The sequence below is a fragment of the Numenius arquata genome, chromosome 6 (assembly GCF_964106895.1).
Source record: "Numenius arquata chromosome 6, bNumArq3.hap1.1, whole genome shotgun sequence".
NCBI classification, from domain to species: Eukaryota; Metazoa; Chordata; class Aves; order Charadriiformes; family Scolopacidae; genus Numenius; species Numenius arquata.
In genome coordinates, this window is record NC_133581.1 from 13,400,014 (window position 1) to 13,415,812 (window position 15,799).

Consider the following 15,799-nt stretch of genomic DNA (forward strand, 5'->3'; position numbering starts at 1 on the left):
GGCTTTTCATTAGCACTGGTACGTAGTCTCTCAATTGCTATGAAGCTTTACTGAACCAATGCTGAGTTCCTGTCAAACACAGTGGTTTGCAGCAGCGACGACAGTCACTCAGCAGGGAAGAGAGACCCGAAGTCATTTTAGCTTCCAACACAGACTAAGATTTTATTTCTAAAAATAAAATAAATAGATAAAGGAACTGCTGCTAGAGTCTCAAAAGAAAGGAAAGAATGTGTAAGGCAGCTTCCTCCCAAATAATGGCCAGGGAACTAAACACCCAGAGAATTTAGCAGTAATTTTAAAAGAACAGCAGAATTTACAAGTAAAAGAACAAATTCCTACCCCAGACTAGTACACTGGCTTGAGTATACCTGTCCTGTAGCCTGAGCTCCCAAGCAAATCATTACTTTTCCTGTTGTCCATTCAAACAAGTCCTCCCACCTGTCTCTGGCTCATTGCCAATCAAGGGCCAAAAACACGTCTGAAAGACATTCTTGCCACATGACCTGAAATGTTCTCATAGGCTCTTTACAATATGTTAAGAGATGGAATACCTAAAAGAAGGCTTCCTCCCTCAGAACCTAGCATTTGTGGATAAGAAGGTCCTAAGAGGCTGTCAACAAGCATATGGACAGGTGTTATGTTATAAACAACCATGATAATGAATCAGTTGATAGCAAGATGTTACCAGCAGATACTCAGATTCAGTAACACTGGCCTGTTACACAGTCCCAATCCCTATAGTATGAAATGAGCTCCAAGGGTAATACTGAGAAGGAACTACAATAAAGTATTCCAGAACAGATCTTCATGGGGAAACCATTCCAAAATACAAGCACCCTTGGGGAAGTAATTGTGGAATAGGTTTTCAATTCATATTCTAACAGCTATCTCAAACAAAGCAAGTTTTGTTACCCTACAAAATCTGCACAAGGAAGGTGATACTAACAGGTCCCAAGAACATTCCTCAAAATTGGGCACTGCAGTACATCTCCTTTAAAATGAAAACTTTATCCTGTGGCCCTGCAGCATTGACTCCACAGAATCCTAGGAATCAGAAAAGCACAAAAAAAAACAGAGCATGCCAGAATCTTTATCTGTATCTACCAAGTGCCTTCTAGATGGGCATAGCAGCTCTTACACATGCATTCTGCGTATGTAACAGCATCAGTGTCAAGGAACAAGTATGACTTGGAGGACTGAGTCAGCTGTATGGAGAACTCACAGTACTCCACATCCTCCCTCATTGCACACAGATTTCCTCAGGAGAAAAAAAAAAAAAGCCAACAAAAAAACAAACACCAACCCAACAAAAAAAACATCTTGGAATAACCAGGCGAGAGGCCAATGCTCACAAAGATCCCATAGCCATTGTTCAGAGAAAACAAGTCACTTGCATCATTCCCCACATGCAATAAGCTTTGGGGTGGCTAAATTCTGCCTGTGAGAACCAGTGCCAGATGTGCTCTATCTCCAGATGCCAGGAGTTCCACACCCTGGGGATCAGCAACCAGAGTTATTTTCCATGAGCTGTAATTACTGTAGCATGATGGAGAAGGGCTGGATGTGTCAAGGTGGTAATCCCCAAGTAAATGAATCCCAAGTAAATGATCACTTAAATCTTTTGCAGATAACAATGAAGACCTTAATTTGGACCATGCAAGTTGAGCGATAATATGGAACAGAGGTCACAAGCATAAAGTACTTCTACCTGCTCATCTTCTTTCCATTGTGCACTAGGCTGAATGCCAAGCAGCAATCCTTAAACACAAGTTAAGTTGCAGTTTCTCCAGTTTTACCAATTTTGCATGGGCAGACAACGTTAGTGGAGCGACATGCTAAGGGGACAACCGGCAGCATCTTCAAACTGCCAGAAATAGGAGGGGGGGTTGGCATTGTTTTTTTGGTTTGGGTTTAGGTTTTTTTTCCTTCCCTTCAACGATGGTGCCTCATCATCCTACTTAGAGAACTAACCCAACAAGTTCCCAGGAGCTCTCTTGACCACTGTTTTTAATTACCCACCTACAGACATTCCAGCCTTTAGCAATCTTGGTTCCTCGGGGGGAGGAGGGGAGAGAAACCACAACACAAAGCAAGCAGGTAAAAGGAAAAACAATACACAAGATCCCTGCCTAGAAGAGCTTTCAAGCTGAGAAGAAACACTATCAACACAGGAGAAGGATACAAATTGCAGACATTGTAAAATAAAGACTGCAAAAGGTGTGGAAAGTGGTTATTTAAGACCAAAGATTTAGGTGCACAAAATTGATCAGGCATAAAATTTTTATTAATAAAATACAGAATCACAGAATTGTAGGGGTTGGAAGGGACCTTCAAGATCACCTAGTCCAACCCCCCCTTCCAAAACAAGTTCACCACAGAATCTAGAGCAGGCTGGACAGGAACGCATCCAGGTGGGTTTTAAGTATCTCCAGAAAAGGAGACTCCGCAGTGTCTCTGGGCAGCCTGTTCCAGTGCTCTGTCACCCTCAAAGTAAAGAGGTTTTTCCTTATTTTCAGACGGAACTCCCTGCGTTCCAGCTTGCGTCCGTTGCTCCTTGTCCTGTCACCAGGCACCATTGAGAAGAGCCTGACTCCATCCTCTTGACACCTGCCCTTTAGATATGTATAAGCATTGATAGATCCCCTCTCAGTCTCCTCCAGGCTAAACAGACCCAGGTCTCTCAGCCCTTCCTCATAAGAGAGGTGCTGCATTCCCTTGATCATCTTCATAGCCTCCGCTGCACTCTTTCCAGTAATTCCCGATCCTTCTTGAACTGGGGGGCCCAGAACTGCACACAGTACTCCAGATGTGGCCTCACCAGGGCAGAGTAGAGGGGGAGGAAAACCTCCTTTGACCTGCTGGCCACGCTCTTTTTAATGCACCCCAGAGGACCACTGGCCTTCTTGACCACAAGGGCACATTGCTGGCTCATGGTCAATTTCTTGTCCACCAGGACTCCCAGGTCCCTCTCTACAGAGCTGGTTTCCAGCAGGTCAGCCCCTAACCTGTACTGGTGCATGGGGCTATTCCTCTCCAGGTGCAGGACCCTACACTTGCCTTTGTTGAATTTCATCAGGTTCCTCACCGCTCAATTTTCCAGCCTGTCCAGGTCTTGTCAAATGGCAACACAGCCTTCTGGTGTGTCAGCCACCCCTCCCAGTTTTGTGTCATCAGCAAACTTGCTGAGGTTACACTCTGTCCCCTCATCTAGGTCACTGATGAATATACTGAACAAGACTGGACCCAGTACTGACCCCTGGGGAACACTGCTAGTCACAGGCCTCCAAGCGGACTCTGCGCCACTGATCACAACCTCTGAGCTCCTCCACTCAGCCAGTTCTCAATCCACCTCACTGTCCACTCATCTAACCCACACTTCCTAAGCTTACCTATGAGGATGTTATGGGAGACAGTGTAAAAAGCCTTGCTGAAGTCAAGGTAGACAACGTCCACTGCTCTCCCCTCATTGACCCAGCCAGACATCCTATCACAGAAGGCTGTCAGATTGGTCAAGCATGATTTCCCCTTTTCTCTTGCCCTACCTTTTCAGGGATACTTTACCTACCATTTGCAACTTCATTTCTCTTTAATGAAGCACCAGTCATTGAGAGAATAATACAATGAATTCAAACAAAAGAGGTTTATTTATAAAGCATATGTATAGTAAAAGATTACTCTGAGGTGCTTCTTGTGTAAAACACTCCAAGATGCATTCAGAGGACAGACCATTTATGTACCACTGGCACCTTTTCTCAGATGAAAAACTGAAGCTCACAGACTTAAGGGCATGCTTCAGTAGAAACACCAAAACCAAATCCAGGTATACTGAATTCCAGTCGCATACCTAGCAGCTGTGAAACTTTCCTCCTTAAAATTATGCATCAAGATATAACATCAGGAGTTACAGCCTACATAAAACGCAGTGGTTTTTTTTCAGAAACAGAAGGCCTTTCAATAAAATAACCATCAGAATGAAAGGAAAAAAACACAGCAGGAGAAACTGGTTAACCAAGTGTTTAAGCACGTAAGAATATACATACACATTATATATATACTCACACATACACATATGTGGAATACCCCCCCTCCATCTCATACCCTTCCACAGGTACATACTTAAGCAAGAGACATGTACATCTCTCTGTAAGAGACTCCTTCTGCCTAGGTCAGCACTTCTGTCAACTACAAGCAAATCTGTCTCTGCTCCAGGGAACTGAGTGGTCTGGTAGCACATTTGAACTCCCAGTAACTACCAGTCACTAAGTAAAATCCAGATATTTTCCAGTTCTCTGGCTCATGCAAAATGGCTTCACTTTCCACAGATGTCTTGACGGCTCTTTAAAACACTAAAATTTGCAAATAGCAGAATGACCTCAGCATTAACAGGCATCTAAAACAAGGACTTTGTCACAACCATCCAGGATTCCTTTAAGTAGAAGGATTACCACCCCCCAATACTGACAAACATCATGTTTTCTGCTGCTTTGATAGAGGAAGGCAAGTTCAAAAGTAGCCAGGATAACTCCATGGCCAACTCTCTGCCCTTTAAATTTAAATTGAAAATCTTCCTAGCAGAGCATTCAATTTTTCAGTTGCAGTCAGATGTGATAATAAAGACGAGTGGAACGACCACAGCCATGAAAATATTTCAGAGAGAAAATTAATCAAAATCTGTATCACATTTTTGGCCACAAACTGGCCGTGAACAGACAGCAATTCCTCTGAAAATATTAACCATCTGTAGAACTTGTTTGTCAAAGTTTATTAGGCAAATAAGATTGAGCAGCAGACTGTTAATACACTTACTAAGTGTCAAGCACGCCACTCGAAGCTCAAATGGTATGGATTAGTTCTGCACGCAAGCTACAGAGCTCACTTCAGTTATTTGTCCGCAACTCTTAGAGAACACCTGCAGATAATGGTTTATTTACCGCAAATATCATCCAACACTCACTTAAATTTTTGCTGGTGTGTGTGCATTTCTCCCAATTTTACCCTCAGCTACAATGCTCACAGAAACTAAGTTCTGAGTTCCCTTAGAGTTGATTTGCTCTGTTCGAAAAAAGTCTCCAAGAATATTCCCCAACTGTTTACAGGGTGCATGGTTTCTTCTAGCAGTCACTATATCTGACTTCTGCAATTGAAAAATGCACAGATTCCAAAGTCACAGCTGACATTGAGCGTAGTGGGATTTTGTGGCTCGGGGTGGGGCAGGTGTTGATGAAAGATGAGATTAAAATCCAGGTTCATACAGGTTTTAGGGGCAGGTAAAAGGGAAAGACTGGCAAACTATTCAACTTTAATTTATTGAGGCTTCACTATAGTTTTGCCTGCACTAGCCACACCCTACGTAACTCTCACAATGCAGCTTGTCTAAGTAAGTCCAGATGTGTAACTCTTTCCGAGTATACACTTTCTAGCACTTGAACACCTGCAAATTTGAGTTTTAGAACATGGGTAAGTAATAGTCAACTTTATCCAGACAGTAAAAAACATGCTGTTAAAACCCAGACAGGCAAAAATTCTCCATAACTACAAATTTCTTTTGCTCTGCTATTGAAGACACAGATAATGTATAGATTTTTTTTTTTCTTTTTTAATCATCCACAGCTGGGCAGACCCTTTAAGTGGAATTTTCAGCCTCTTGCTGACTTAAGAACGTGAATACTAACACAGCAGTTTAATTTGCTTCCACATCTTTTGCAAAAGACATATCCAGGTAAGTCACTAATACAGACTTCTGAGGCTAAAGCATTTTCTCCTCAAAAAAAAAAAAAAAAAAGTTTAAACACATCATACTTCAAGCTGCCAACTCTCAAGCAGGGGAAGCCATCAGAGAATAGCCTGAAGAAAGCGAAAGACTGTATAATTTATATCATATTTTATGTCAAAATTAATTCTTATAGGCCAGGCAACTCTACTCTGAGCTTCTCAATTGTTCTAGAAGTAGAAAATTTTCAATGACTGAAATGAAAACAAAGTGTGACAGAGAAAACAGGAAACTTGGTGGCTATGAGTGACCTTGCTTAAATGGGATCAAATTCATAAGTAAGACATACTATATTTGAAGTAACTAGTTACACAAATTAAAGCCTCCAAAGCTCTTTTAAACTATATGTACAATATAAGTAGTGATCAGTATCGATCTAACGCTGGATAATGTATGACTGAGTGGTCAAAGGTGACACCTTCTATAAAACAAAGGATTAGGTTTTTGGTTTTTTACTTCTGCTGCTTTGAGAAGTTCAAGAAACAGCATTCTGGCTGTTGCATTAAGCTACAAGTGCTAAGAAAGAACACTAAGTACATTATACAGACATCTCTTATAGTAACACATCAGAGAATAAATCTCATAACCTTTCATTCCTTCTCCTCCTCAAATTATTCACTGTCAGCAGCAGAGACAGCTTGTTATCCAAGAGCCAAACTCCTGATTTTTCTCTTCCTCTATAATGAAATTTAAAACAGATACAAATATACTTCTACTGCAGAATATATTTTTGTGGCATCACCAAGACACTGGTGTAAGTGACTGAACTAAAAACAGCATTCGAAGACAAATACAAAGCAGCAACATTTCCTAGGGTACTCCAAATTCCACAGCTTTGTGATTGTCCTTTTAAAGCAATCATTTTTTGCCCCCCAAAAACTTATTTTTATATCTGCACAAAAATTTGTAGAAACCGTCCCTTACCAATTATTTGGAAATAATCCTTGAACAATAATAATAATAAAGACATAAGGCCTTTCACATCGCTCAAACATGAAGTACGCACAAAACTAAAGCTAGAGAAATCAGCTTAGAAGACTTCCTAAAATTCAGCACACAGAGATTTCAACCCTCAACAGTCTCTTCAGACAAAGTCTGGTTACATAGGAATATGCCATGGCTTATATAGCATCCTAGAAATGATGGGCTGATGGAAAAGGACATGACAAAATGCCCAAGCACCCCACAGGGTGCAAGAAAGAACAAAACCTCATAACAACGAGGTAGCTGGCAGACCACTCACCCAATGTCACAAAGACCACCTTTCAGTCTTACCTGAAGAGCCAGACATAAAAAGTGTGTTATGTAGGAAGTCTGAGAAACAAGAAAAAAATAATCCACATTGCAAAGAAATAAAGGTTCAGGTGGCTTAAGTCAGCTACTCAAGAAAGCTCCCAGAGACGTGTCATGGTGGGAAACCTGCAAAACACTTACCTACACCATACACAATCCCACTCTTTACTTCAGCAGTACGTACAAAATAAAACAGAGCACTGCTGACCACCACTGTCACAGTGAGTCCCGTGAAAAAGCATTTTATCTCTTACAGCAAGGCCAAACCCAAATCTTTATTTAAGGATTCTCTAGAGAAAAAAAGAATGGCAGAAGTGTGGCATAACAAAGTGCAGCGGTAGGTCCACACATCCTATGGCGCTGGCTAACTCAAAGCAATATGCGTTTCATAAAAGCATTTTGTTTTGGTTGATCCACAAGATATATTGTCACTTAGGCACTCTGTGCTCTTGGTTTTTTAATTCATATAAAGACAAGTGCACCAGGCAGGCTTAGGGGTTTGTCTCCCTCTCAAATTATAAAGCTATAATAGGAAGCAACTTCACCTTCTCAACAGTCATACTCTATAGCATGAAGTTTTGCACTAAAAAAAACACACCACATTTAATTACATTTCTGGTCATCTAAACACTCTTTTTTCATTCTGAAGTCCAGCTAGGACAGTTTTCATTTGGAAGAACAGAAAAGAATGTGTTCATGCAAAATGAATGAAAAAAAAAAAAAAAAAAAAAAAGTACCAGACAAAGCATCCATGAATCCAGAATCGAAGTAAAACTGAAATTTTCACAGAAGCTATGCTGAAGTTATTGATAATGATTTAAGTGCATTACTGCTGCTAGGCATAATCTGTGCCTAATTCAAAACCTGAAGTATATGGCTTAAGCCGTAAGTACAGGCAGTATTCCATAAAAGTTCTTAAATGCCATATCAATAACCGATACATTAGAGCAGCACTGTAAACTTTCATCACATTTTCTCACATTCTCCACTCCTTTTCCTTTTGATGTAATTAAAACCAGGACTGAACAGCAGAAAAGAAAAACATCTACAAAAATCACATTATAGTTAACACTATTTGATTCTAAAAGCCAAGAAATTCATTAAGCAGGTCCACTCAATCCACAGTTCCTCCTCTTCCACCAAGAGGTTTAGAAATATGAAGCAAACAACACTTGCTCGCACTCTCTGGCTTTTTTTGACTCTTAAACATCACAGGAAGAAGAGGTCAAGCTTCTGTCTTCACTTACTGCCAGCTCCTACCTTCGGTCTACTTCTTGCAGGCTGAGGATCAAGAGTCCCCCAGGGCTAATTTATCATCTTTACTATCACGTGTAACAAGCCACTCCCAAAAGGAAGTATTAATAAATGTTTAATGAATCACATTTAATGCAACAACACAGTGAAAATAAAGTCAACACACAGTCAAGACAACCTAAAGAAAAGGCAACAGAGGACCTCTGGAATCACCACCACAAAATGTCATCAACTGCTGAGCCAAATGAAAAGATGTCAAAGTAACTAACTCAATCATTCCTCTCCCTCTCAGACAAAACTCAAGTCAACAGGGGTCCTGTAAGAAGGACAGAACCACCAAATTAAGGGCATTGCACTTTCATAGGACACCACAAGCCCTTTAACAGGAATCCATGAGAGAAAAAAACTAAAATCAAGGCCTTTGTGTAACCACACCAAAGACAGAATTATAATTTCCATCTTTCTGTTTTTCATGGTAGAGAGTTATAACCTAACACACTTGCAACTTCACTTCTTCAGTTGCATAATTTTCCTTACCTTAATTTCCAACTTAAACTGGGGAAACTTAATTTCCTTGCGTATAAAAGATAAATAATAGATGCTGTGTTAGCAGAATATTCAGAATTAGGTAATACTTATACAGCATTTCAGAAAGCCAAAGTGCCAAACGGTATTCAACAACTATTATGTTATTAAGCAGGAACATTTTTAAATACATGTGCCAACATTCGAGGTTCTCAGACCACTGACAATCACACCACGAATGTACCATTGCATCTGGTGTCAGTGCTGTTTATGGCAATAGCAATAAACCTTTGTACTGTGAAATGAAGACAATTCTGTAGCCTATTCACAGTTGAGAAATTCCTTCTCCCAGCAGACTGTCCCCATTAAGCTAATCTAACACAAAACACTCATATAAAGTATTTATTGGTTTAAAAGTGGTTTCAATTGCTTTAACTCTTTTCTCATCCAGAGCAAACAACCCAATTTAAATCAAACATGTCAATTTACTTAAGTCCTTGCAAAAGACACCCATGGATTTAAGATCAATACAAAATGACACCTTACATGTGCCTATGCTGGCAGGCAATGTCCGAGTCAAGCAAGAGTAAAGGAAACAACAGCTGAATTAAAAATCCTGTTTACTACATGGACCTTCAACATCCTTACCAACCCATCACTCATTCTTTGCACTCCGGAGCTTCTCAGTAGAATTTTCTGGTTTAACAGGTATTTTCAATCTTTCTCTTGAAAGATTGATCTTTCCTTCAAACAGGAAACCACAAAGACAAAATGCTGGTGAGCTCCACATTCTGATTTTTCCGAGAGAAGGAACGAAAAGAATTGTTGGCCCATAAACTCCTAACAAACCGTAGTGAACAATACTTTGTGGGACATACTTCCCGTTTTCTCTCATCCTCTCACAACTGTTTAATCACCCAGTATCTCAAAAACTGCTCAAAATATCCTTTGAGTCTATTGTGAGATTTTCTATGGTGTAACTTAAAGGGGGTAGGATTGTCCAGAAGTTTTTTTTCCAGTTCAGAAGTCCCAGCTGTGGGCTGTCAGGAGATGGCACATCTTTGACTTCTTCAGAAAGTCCCAAGCATCCAAACACACAAGGCTTTGGCCAGCCAGCGTCCCCAGCCAATACACTAATTATTTGCTTCTGCCCTAAGTGAACTTGCAGTGTTGTTGGACACATCCTGTTGAAAAGCAATATAGCGAAAAAGGAAAATAATCCACATGCCTCAAAATCTCTAAACAAACTGCTGACTTCATTGTGCATTGTAGAATTGCATCGTTGCTGGCCTCTGCCACAAACTGGGGGGACACTTATTCTACTGTCATTCTTCCCTCGAGGCTCAAGTTTACACCTATTTCAATTCTTCACAGAAGTCTTGAGCAGAAAATAACAACTATTTTCTTCCAGTATTCTCAGTGCTGTGATTTTTTTCAGCCATATCAACTCCCATGAGAGATTCTGAACTTATAAAAGCCAAACATTTTGAATGTTTAATAGCTCCTGGGTTAAATACGTATAGAAAAATTCAGATGATTTCTTAGAATGAAGAGCAATAAAGTTACCGACAATAGCTTCTTTCTAACAAGGAATTTAAAACTAGTTATTGTTCTCCACCTCAAGATGGCAGGTTGCTTTTATACAATACAGTATGTTCACAAAAAATACTAATCTAACATGAAACTAAGCCTTGTCATTAAAGCTATTTATGACCATCATGAATAATGAAATTTATTTCCGCTTTGAAAAAAAGAGAGTCAACTACCTTTAAGTCTACATTGCTGACTAAATTCTAGCTAGAAGGAAAGTTACATTAGACACTCGCTGTAAGTCATGTGCGTCTATATTCTAGGAGAGGTTTTGTAACCTTTATTTGTTGTTATGCTGCCAGACCTTACCATAACAACAATGGATAACAAGTTCTCAGAAACAGTCTCTGTGTTTGCTAAAATGTTACCTTGGCTTGCCTTATTCAAGAAACACGTAGGACTGAGAAAATTTACAGCTGGAACAAAACCTGGGGCCTATTTTACTAACAACTACATTATAAAGAAGTAAAACAATTCTTAAGATAAAAGTTAAAGCAGCTGAGATTTAAAAAGAAAGGCTCAAAAATAGCAAGACTCAACGGTGGAATTTGCAACAGGCTATTGATGAAATACACGCACGCTTTTAAATACTGGCTTTGTGTGTCATGCTGACTTATGTATTACAGACACATAGAAAGGTTTAGGTTGGAAGGGACCTTTAAAGGTCATCAAGATCCAACCCCCCTGCCATGGCCAGGGACACCTCCCACTAGATCAGGTTGCTCAAAGCCCCATCCACCCTGGTCTTGAACACTTCCAGGGATGGGGCATCCACAACTTCCCTCAGCAACCTGAGAATCACCTCTCTCAACCTTCTGGACATACTTCTTTTAACGTAACCCAGGATACAGTTGGCCTTCTGGGCTGCAAGTGCACATTGGCAGCTCCTGTTGATGTTATCCACCAATACTCCTGAGTCTTTCTTCTCAGGGCTGTTCTCAATCCATTCTCCACCCAGCCTGTATTTGTGCTTGGGATTGCCCTGACCCAGGTGCAGGACCTTGCACTTGGCCTGGTTGAACTTCATGGGGTTTGCACAGCCCCACCTCTCAAGCCTGTCCAGTCCCCTCTGGATGGCAGACCTTCCCTCTAGCGTGTCAACCGCACCACATCTACAGTATGAGTAATTTTAAAGCATCTCTGGATGCTTTAAAGTGAATTTTAAATTAAATTAAATTAATTTAAAATTAAATAGTAACAAATTAATTCATATACCATCCCTAAAAGACAGTTAAAGCCATTATCCTTTGTCTGGAGAGAGAAGATTCAGTGCTTAGAAAGTATCAACTTGAACTTCAGAGTCAGTCTGGACTTTTAATATTCCCTCACTATTTCAAGAGAATTTATGACCGTAATTTGTGACAGACCCTCACATCATGCTAGTGGTAGTTACTAGGAAAACAGCCCCTTAAATCAACGACAGACTGACTGAAATGGCCCTCAAATGCAGCTGAGGACTCCTACATAGCACATTTCCCAGTCATAAAATTAGCAAGTGTCCTTTCCTGCTACGTTCTACATTTAAACCTAAAGCTAAAGAAGCCTATCGCTATGTTATCTCAGGAAAACCAGTACGAATTAAAAGCCATTTCAGGGTTGTGCTCAAATGCATTTTTTATTTCATGCTGCGTCCCTAGTTTTAAACTTTTGTATCCATCCTGTCACGCTTCTCTGTTGACCTTTCTTTATCTTGTGTTTCTTAACATCAGCCATTCCATTAAGGAAAACTAAGATACAGTCTCACGATTTTGGGAAATGTTCTAGTACACGACAAGCAACAGCTAACCAAGCTTTTGTGAGCTTAAGTAAGAATAATTTTTGCTTGAGATAATTCTTAAACAAAAACAAGAATTATCTCAACTACCTCCAGGTTTTAAGAGCCCTACATAAAACACGTGCTGTGCAGTATTAAACATTCAGAACTTCCAATATTTTCAGACAAAAATATGACGCTGTCATAACCGTCTTGCTCCTGAATACTTTGCACAGGCAAGAGATTTCTCCCTTCAAGAAAGCACCAAATGCAACAATCACACAGTCTTACCTCAGTGAAAGAAGAGTTGAGTATAGCCCATATCTGGCACAGGTTTATCATTACTTCAAGCCATGTAAATAAAGCTGCTCCTGGTAACACCACATACAGAGCAAGGACTTAGCTCCACAGAAAAGTCAGTTCACAGACAAAATATTCAGGATCTATTATAACGTGCCAAACTTCACAGCAGCTTTAACACTGCAGAAGTTCCAGCACCATCTTGCAGAGATGTATTTACATATTTGTAAGATAAGCACATCAAAATACTTCTAAGAGGTAAAAGTCCCTTAAAGTCAGGCATCTGCTTACAGAGTGGGGGTTCTCAGGAATGGAACTAACATCACGGAAAGCCTCTCACAGTATATCCATGCTCCTTCTAAAAGGACAGATGAGCTGTCCTTAAAAGGACAGTCCAGATCAACCTAACAAAAGAACTATATACCTTCCTACCAAGTAGACAGAACAAAAGCAATGTCATTTAGGTTTATAACCAAGACTCTTTAGCTAATGACTAAAAAAAATGTACATTTGTAGAAGAGTCTTTCCATACATGTTAAGGAAGGTGACTACCAATACAGAACATACACTGTATTAAAAGAATCACTGTCTCTAAAATGAGGTGAATGAAAACCAAACTCCAAGTTATAACTTATTTCTTAGTTTTATTGTAAACTATTATTTTCCTTAAAGTTCCAAATGCAAAGTGTTATGGTTTGAAGAACCCACAACAGTTTATTGTGGTTTAGAGAATTATTCTATCACTTGATGACCCCTACCCATCTGGGAAGGAGAATCAGAAAAAACAAGGAAACACGGGGGTTGAAATGTAAACAGGCTTAATAGAATACGACTAAATAGTTAACATTAATAATACTAAAGAGCCAATATCGATCCCAGTACCAATATAGAACATACAAGGGTTATATTCAGCCCATTCTATCAGCAGGAAGCTGTGCACTCCCAGCAGTGGACAGCAAATATCACACACTGCGAGTGCTATGACTTCAGGAGGAAGGGAAGGCCTCAGGGGTCCAGCACCAGGGCAAGAAGTTCTCAGGATCACAGCCATCATATAAGAGAGAGAACTCCTCAGCAAACTTTCTAATTTATATTAAATGTGATGTTCATGGCATGAAATAATCCTGTTGGCCAGCTTGGGTCAAGCATCCGGGTCTCGCTCCTCCTCATCCCTGCACCTGGCAAGGATCAAAAACACTGAGACCTTGAAGCCCACATACCATAGCTGGCTATAAAGTAAACATTTTCACAAATTCAGAGTCTAGAGTCTTCTAAAAATGCAGTTTTCCAAAGCATTAGAAGAGACCTTACTGAAAAGTAAAATTACTGAAAGATAAATTAATCCTGTATCGCTCAAACCAGGACACAAAGTTATCCCTTTTTTAAAGTATTCCTTTCTATTCGGCTCTGCTAAGTGAAAGTAAGGAAACCCTCAAGGAACACAATCAGCCTGTTCTCTCTTCATTTAAGACTCTTGTAAATTGATTTTTTCCCCCCTAAAGCTACATAGTTTCATTCAGTCAAGTAGGAATGTGAACATCTTCACACAAACTTAAGTGTTCAGAAAAGAACAAGCCACACGTCAGGTTTTCTGAAACATTTTGAAAAGATCGAGGCAATGTGCATGGAGAAGGTGCATCCTGAGATGCGAAGGGCATCTTTCTCAAGTAATCCTGACAGAATAAGCAATACATAATACACACCTACATAGAGCTCCAGCTAAAAATATAAAGCGACGATGCCAGCAGAAAACGATCAGTTCTCTTGCTCTAGATGACAGTTCTAATAATTACAGACAGTTTGAAAAGGTGGGTGGCCTAATAAAAGAGGCCCTGAGGTGATGTTCTGACAGCCTTGGTCATACTGCCGAGTTTTCTAAACTACCTAGGAAATTGCAACAACTCAGCTTCAGTTTGCTTAAGCACCGGGGTGATGTATTCAGGCACATCAGATGCAGCAGCAACAACAAACCAGAAGTCTTACACATGCAGCCCCAACTCCCCACCTTCGGTGACACAAAGTTGGGTCAGAAGCAGTGCCCAGGAAGAAACGATGGGAAGCGGACCCTAGCTCTCCCCTGTGCTCCAGGCGGAGCACAGCCTCCGTTTATTTGTGCTTTTAAAGGATCTTTAAAGGATTGAAAGCGGTATTGCGAAGGGAAAGCAAAGGGCAGGCTCCGTGTGCGGGACGGATCGCGGGTTAGCGAGGGGCCCAGCGCTCCGCCGGCACCGGGCAGCCGGGCTCCGGCAGCGCCCGCGGGGCTGGACCCGGGCCGGGTCCCCGCACCACGACCCGGGCCGGGTCGACCCCCGCCCGCCGCTGCCTCCAGCCGGGCCGGCCGGTTCCTCCCGCCGCCGCGCCAGCTCCCCCCCCCCCCCCCCCCAACTCCCCACCCGCCCCTGTCGCCCGCCTACAGCCTTAAAACGAAGCTCGGGGTGGGGGGGACGACACACTCGCCTTCCCCCCATCCCCTCGCCAGCCCTGCCAAGAGTTTGATGAGCGACACCCGACACCCGCCTCTCCAAACCCAAGAGAAAGCCCTGCCCGGGACCGCGGAAGGACGGGAGTGGGGACGGGGCGGGGGGGGGGGGGGGGGGGGAGCGACTTTTGTCTCTCGTTTTGCAACCGTACGGGTTTACCTGAGCCACCCCCGGGGATAAACCGCTTCGCCCCCCTCCCCCCCCCAGCGGGACATGTCCCGAGGAAAGGGGGAGGAGAGGCCTCCTCTTCCTGCACCCCCCTTTTGCAGAAAAGAGGGGCGAGGAAGAATGGTGGGGAAGAAAGGGGGGGAAAACGACGCACCCAGCCTCCCGTCCTCCTCCCGCCCCGTCCCGTCCCCGTCTCGTCCATGTGCGCGTCCTCTTCCCCCGCAGGAGCCTGGCCCGCGCCCCCCGCCCCGCAGGGTCCCGCTCCCGCCCCCCTCCCCGCCGCCGCGGCCCCCCCAGCCCTCCCGGCGCAGCGCGGGGGAAAGTTTGCCCAAGTCCGACAACAAAAGGGACAGCGGCGCTCGCCTCCCCGCCGACCCGGGCCCCGCGACGCCCCGGCGAGCTTACCCCCGGCCGAGCCCGGCTCGCACCGCAGCACCGAGGCGGCCAGGAGCCGCAGCAGAAGCAGCAGCGGGAGCGGCGGGGCCGCCGCCTCCATGTTGTGCCGCCGCAGCAGCTGCCGGAGCCCACGGAGCGTCTCAGGCAGGCTCCATGCTCGGGGCGCTGCGCTCGGCGGGGAGGGAGGCGGGGAAGGGGGGAGGTGCTGGAGCCGACCCTCCTCCTCCTCCTCCTCACGCCGCCGCCAGGGAGGGGGCTGGGATCCTCCGC

The 15,799-nt window shown here is 42.8% G+C and overlaps 1 protein-coding gene across 1 annotated transcript in view; it reads right to left on the bottom strand.

Moving 5' to 3' along the window:
* LRP5 (LDL receptor related protein 5) overlaps window positions 1–15,629 on the bottom strand; it is a 155,905-nt gene extending 140,276 nt beyond the window's left edge. The window contains exon 1 of the mRNA XM_074148524.1: window positions 15,539–15,629. Coding sequence (XP_074004625.1) covers window positions 15,539–15,629 — 91 coding nt within the window. The remainder of the gene's footprint in view (window positions 1–15,538) is intronic.
* Window positions 15,630–15,799: the final 170 nt, after the last annotated feature.